The sequence below is a fragment of the Nanorana parkeri genome, unplaced genomic scaffold (assembly GCF_000935625.1).
Source record: "Nanorana parkeri isolate BGI_ZX_2015 unplaced genomic scaffold, ASM93562v1 scaffold1844, whole genome shotgun sequence".
In the NCBI taxonomy this organism is placed as follows: Eukaryota; Metazoa; Chordata; class Amphibia; order Anura; family Dicroglossidae; genus Nanorana; species Nanorana parkeri.
Genome location: NW_017308112.1, coordinates 29,851 through 35,883, shown reverse-complemented (window position 1 = coordinate 35,883; position 6,033 = coordinate 29,851). Strand labels below are relative to the sequence as shown.

Below are 6,033 nucleotides of genomic sequence, written 5' to 3'. Positions count from 1 at the left end.
TCCGCCAGTCTAGTGACCTCTGACATCCCATCTATAGACCTGCATTAGATGTGTGGATGCCAAGGGAAGTTCCACCAGCCGGAGTGGAGGGGGAGAAGGGGAGACCGCTGGCTGCCAGTGTATGGGGATCAGGTAGGTAAATCTGCTTTGCTCCGTTCCCTAGACAAAGATGAGGACTTAACCGTTGCAATCCGGGGATGGCCCCTCTGCAGAACTCAGCGTTTGTGGGACCCAGAAATTTGAATACAATCGGCTTATACTGCCGCCTACAGGAGGTTAGGACACTGGCATACAGACCAATTGTAGAGCAGCCCCTGTATGCTTTCCTCAGTTCTCCCCTACAGATACTTTACTGAGGCGGGTTCAGGAGATTCTTAGAACTGTTCTGTCCTCAAGGTTGGTCACACCCTGCAGAGGTTCCCTGTCTAGGCCCAGAGATGCCTCCAGGTGTTAAGTCTCTTTTTCTTCTGGTGACCATTTTCCCCTGTCTGGGGTATTACCTTTCATCCTTGCCTACCTCTTCTGCACCCTACCACCGATCTGTCAGGCTGAATCTGTGGGTTTGTACTAGGGATGTACCGATACTAGTATGGTGCCGATACCAAGTATTTGGGTGAGTACTCGTACTCGCCCAAATGCTCCGATACCTAGCACGAGTACTTCCTGTATCAGGAAGCCGGGCAGCGCATCATTACACGCTGCCCAGTTTCCTGATTGGCCAGGAAATGGCTCCATGCTCTCTCATCACAAGTGACGAGAGAGCATGGAGCCGACTTCCCGGCCAATCAGGAAGCCGGGTAGCGTGCAATGACGCGCTGCCCGGCTTCCCGATTGGTCAGGAAGCTAGCAAATCCGGAAGCCAGGCGCCGTGTAATGACGCAGCGCCCGGCGTTCTGATTGGCCGGGAAGCCGGCGTCATGCTCCCTCGTCATCTCATGAATCATAATATTAAGAAAGTGACCTTAAAGCATTAGCTTGTATTGCTTTAGAAAAAATGTGACCTGTCCCTTTAAGAAAAAGTATCGGTAATTGATATCTGCGAGTACTTGATCAAAAGTATCGGTACTCGTACTCGGTCTTAAAAAAGTGGCATCGGTGCATCCCTAGTTTGTACCCCTGTGTTCACCATCAGCCTCGCGTCACTTAGCAGTTGTGGCCATTGTCCTATGATGAGTCCAACGTTCGTGGGATATCTCCTAGTGCCAGACATGGAACGTTCATTCCCTGGATCCTGAGAATTTGGGCCCTTCACATGTAGACTGGCTGGTCTTTTCTTGTGGACCTGTTTTGCCCAAGGTTCTTCCGGGGACTTGTTCTGTTGGGTCCAGGGCTGTAGCTACCATGGGGCGAGTGAGGCACTCGCCTCAGGCGCAGCTGAGAGGGGACGCAGCCAGGACCCGCCTGGCTGCACCCCCTCACCCCTGTTGCCATGGTGAGCACAGGGTGCCATTGGCGACAGGGGCACCAGGCGGCCAACATAGCCGCGGCTCAGCAGGGAGAAGAGGAGCGGCACAGGCTCCAGCTTCTCCTCGGATCCCCGCTGCTCTCCCCCGCCTGTATGGGCCGAGGACTCTGTGTCCTCAATCTCGTTTTCTATTTCAAAAGGGAAATGTCACCGGTCTGTTTAGACCCCCCTGATATTTCCCGGAAGCCCCTCCCCCAACAGTAAAAATAATTAAATGTAATAAAAAAATGACCCACACACCACACACACACTACTAGTGCAAAGACTAAAAATTAGTTTCGGGCGAAATGAATGGACACTAAAAATGTTTTCATTAGTTCCGTCAAACGAAACACATTTTTATGCCCTTTTGGATTTGGCCACCGGCGCATTCTGCGCACCGGCATCCTGGAGGCGGGGCAAATGACGTCACATACCGCATAACGTCTGTTGGGCGGGGGGGGGCACAATTTTCTGTTCTTGCCTTGGGCGCAAAAGGAGCGAGCTACAGCTCTGGTTGGGTCCTTGCCCTGCGGTGTTTTTTTGCTTACTGTTGACCACCCCATAATGTGGTTCTGATTCCCCCTTATCAGGCAGTTCTTTTGTTCCCCCTTTTTTCGGGGTTTACAGCCTCGGGGTGATTCGGTCTCCATGTTCCTTCATGTGGAGTCATTCCTCTCTGGTGGTGATCTCTTCTGTCCCGGTCTTCAGCATCAGGTTGATCCTCAGCGGCCTTTCCATGATCGTTGGCATCGTTCCCCTATCTTGGAGGGGGCTTCACCCCATCAGGTTCAGTTTCAGTCGTTGGTCCTTCAGGTAGATCTGAGTTGCAGACGGTTCTCAGCCGCTTCTTCGGGGCCTGTCGGTGGCTGCTGCTCACCCCTCATTCGCTTTTGGATGTCCTGATTGTTTCTGAATTCCTGTGTCCCTCTAAGGACAAGAAGGAATATAAGATTCTGGTACTTCCCAATACATTTATTTCCTTGAGGGTCCTGCCTCTCTTGGTCTCAGCTTTGCCCTTGCTACTGCTTTTCCAAAAACGATGCATGCTGGGTAGAGGAGGCTGTGTACAATTTGTCTGTTTTGCCAACGTCCAACCCTCCTGTAGGCGGCAGTATACCCGAATTCCGCTGTCCCTACCAGAATCCAGTTTACACAGCGGGATGTCAGGATGTTCCTGCGCAGAGTACATCAGATGGCTCATATTATAGGCATTGGGGTGTAATAGCCGGGGAATGAAGGAGTTAATCTGTCTGGGTAACCCTTTCCCTGCTGGGCGGTGTGAGTCTCGGCATTGCTCATCGCTCCTCATTCTCATCCATTCTCCTCCTCTGCCTGGTGTTTGAAAGAACTTCTCCTGGCACTGCGCCGGCCTCCTGACCCCGCGTCTCCCATTCCACTGAACTGAAGTACAAAGTTACCTGAACTGGCGGTCTGGAGTCGGTTCTCTCCGAGTTCGGCGCTTTGCTCAATAAAGCGGAAAGGAGGTTTCGGATCAGGAAGGTCGCTCACGTTATCACTACTTACTTTATTAACGGCTCCAAATTCTCTCAGCGCTCCTCCGCCGGGAAACGGGATCGCCGCTCGAAAATCCTTCCTGGTAACGGGTCACTTCACCCAAAACAGATACATCCGTGTTCTATGGATGCTGGAGACCCTCGGACAGTGTGTCCTATCTCTGTAGAACATTGGCAAGATGTCTGCCCTGAGTTCCCGGGTCTGTACACCCGCTGTGCCCATTATGAGGGGTTCCACCATCCCTGTGCTGAGTTCCCGGGTCTATACACCCGCTGTGCCCATTATGAGGGGCTCCCCCCATCCCTGTGCTGAGTTCCCGGGTCTATACACCCGCTGTGCCCATTATGAGGGGCCCCCACCATCCCTGTGCTGAGTTCCCGGGTCTGTACGCCCGCTGTGCCCTTTATGAGGGGCTCCTGTGCTGTGACCACGAGGTGTTTGATGATGTATTGGGAGGTTGATGGTTTGGGGCTTTTATGGGAAATATATGAGAATATTACGTGTACACGGAGATTATCTCCAGTCTGCGGATCACTTTTTGTATGAATGTTTTTGTTTTATATTTGGTATTTCTTGGGATTTTGGCTTCTGGTGATACAATGTATCTATACGCATTTATTAATTTGTTATAACATGGTTGGAGGTGTTCTGTAGTCCTATCAAATTCCCTGATAACCTTGTTTTGAGATAAGATTGTAGCGCGCACAGGACAGCTCTGGATTTCTTGTCTTTTATTATTATAATGTAACAAAACACTTCCAATATTATATTTCACAGACACAAAGGGAGACAATAAGAGAAGCTCGTTGTGATTTTAGGGTTTTGTCTCCTCCAGTAGGGGGCGCCCTCTGCACGTCGCTCCCCTCCGTGTCTCTAATCTGCAGTTGCGTCTCTCTTCCTGTAGGTGTCAGAGGAGGAATACCTTATCCAAGAGCTGCGGAAAATCGAGAGCAGGAAGAAGGAGAGAGAGAAGAAGGCGCAGGACCTGCAGAAACTCATCACTGCCGCCGACACCACCACCGAACTGCGCCGCGCCGAAAGGAAAGCCACCAAGAAGAAACTGCCGCAGAAGAAGGAGACCGAGAAACCTGTAAGACTCCACTTCCTCCTGTGTAGATGTCGCGTGTTCCCGTCCGCCACACTGGTCGCTGTGGCCAAGTGAGAAGAATTGCCAAACTTTTCTTATGTATTAAATAGTAGCAGAGGACAAATCAGCAGGGTGTCACCTCCGACCCCGGCACTAGAGCAGCAGGGTGTCACCTCCGACCCCGGCACTAGAGCAGCATGGTGTCACCTCCGACCCCGGCACTAGAGCAGCATGGGGTCACCCCCGGCAACAAAAGAGAGGGGGGGGGGCATCGCATTGCATCATGGGGGAAATACATATATATATATATATCATACCTCAGTTTTTATTGTCACATCCCTGTCATGTTTCAGTATGGCTCCACGCTGGTGCGCAGGGTCTGTATGGACTGTCTGCTCTACATGAGGTATTACTAGGCTGGTGAGCTACAAATCCCAGCATCCCCCCCACCCGTGTAGGGTTATACCCCCCCCTAGTAGGTGGTGAACACACACACGTGTTGTCACCATTGCTTTTACTTTTATTATGTCCATACCAGCAAAAGTGGAAATCTTGCGTTCCTTCACACGGGTCACAGATGCCTGTAGTTGTGGTTCGCTGGGACTTCTAGTTCTTCGCCCGGAGGATATGTCCTGGCGTGCGGCGGCGGCCGGTACGTTGGGCCCTTTGTCCTGCCCTGCATTGTCTCGCTGCGTGTGCCGGGTTGTCGGGTGTTTCTGGAATTAACACCTCGCGCTTGTCTGGAGGCGATGACTTCTTCCTGATGGGTGCTGGCATAAAATCATTGACAAGTGTCAGGCCGCCCGTGTGCTGCGTGCATGCTAAGGACCCCGCGCCGGCTGCTCTGTTTACGCTCAGGGGGGCAATCGGGAAACCTTGAATCAATAGCAAGGACGAGGCCGCTCCCCTGAGCGCCCTTTCTGGATGTTTAATGGCTGCAATCAAACGGCTATTGAGCCAAGTAACTAGGCACGGCTGTAGGGCGTATGCAGCCTCTCAGGGGTTAATCACATCCTTACGGAGGTCAGATAGAAGACTGAAGGGGAGGACGGAGGTCAGATAGGAGACTGAAGGGGAGGACATAGAGAAGACTGGAGTGGAGGATGGAGGTCAGGACTTGGATTTCTGCACTGGTGACAATAGTGACCAAATCACACAAGAGGGGGGATCTCCCCCTGAGGGAGCAACAGCACAAGGAACATGCCAGAAGGAGGAGAGAGCAGAGTGATAGAAAGGTAAATCTCATCTCTCGGCCGTTTCATCCTTTCACATTGGATTTTGGTTGCAATTCTCTGCAGGTTTGAATACAAGAATATAATACAGGCGCATTATATATATATATATTTAACTTCTTACGTTTATTACTTTTTTGCAAAAAATGTGCTGTGCCTTTAAGTTTGTTGGAGTGAAGATCCCCCTCCCCCTGAGCAAATCACCCGACCGGTGCTGGGGATACCCCCTCCCCCTGAGCAAATCACCCGACCGGTGCTGGGGATACCCCCTCCCCCTGAGCAAATCACCCGACCGGTGCTGGGGATACCCCCTCCCCCTGAGCAAATCACCCGACCGGTGCTGGGGATACCCCCCTCCCCCTGAGCAAATCACCCGACCGGTGCTGGGGATACCCCCTCCCCCTGAGCAGAACACCCGCCCAGATTCGGCCCTTACTGTCCTTCTACCTGCTGCCTTTACGTGTTGCACTTTCACGTTTTGTCTGCTTGAAAACACAAACTGAACTCCTGTATTGAAACTGAATACTCTCCATTCCCTGTAAATCTGCATCTTCACAGAAGCTTCTCGCCTTCACTTCCTGTCCCGAACAACTTCCATCATCATCAGTCCCTCCTCCCCCTGATCTGTACTTAATGAACCCGTTTCTGGCAGCTATTCGATTGCTCTATCGATCATTTTTTCTCCATCGTGTGTGGGCGGGATCTTTAGGGCTGGCGTGACCTTTACTCCTGTCCTGAGCATTATGTAAAAT

General features: G+C 51.7%; 1 protein-coding gene across 1 annotated transcript in view; it reads left to right on the top strand.

The window, feature by feature from the left end:
• DMAP1 (DNA methyltransferase 1 associated protein 1) overlaps positions 1 to 6,033 on the top strand; it is a 46,987-nt gene that overhangs the window by 14,321 nt on the left and 26,633 nt on the right. The window contains 1 exon segment of the mRNA XM_018571812.1: positions 3,867 to 4,052. Coding sequence (XP_018427314.1) covers positions 3,867 to 4,052 — 186 coding nt within the window.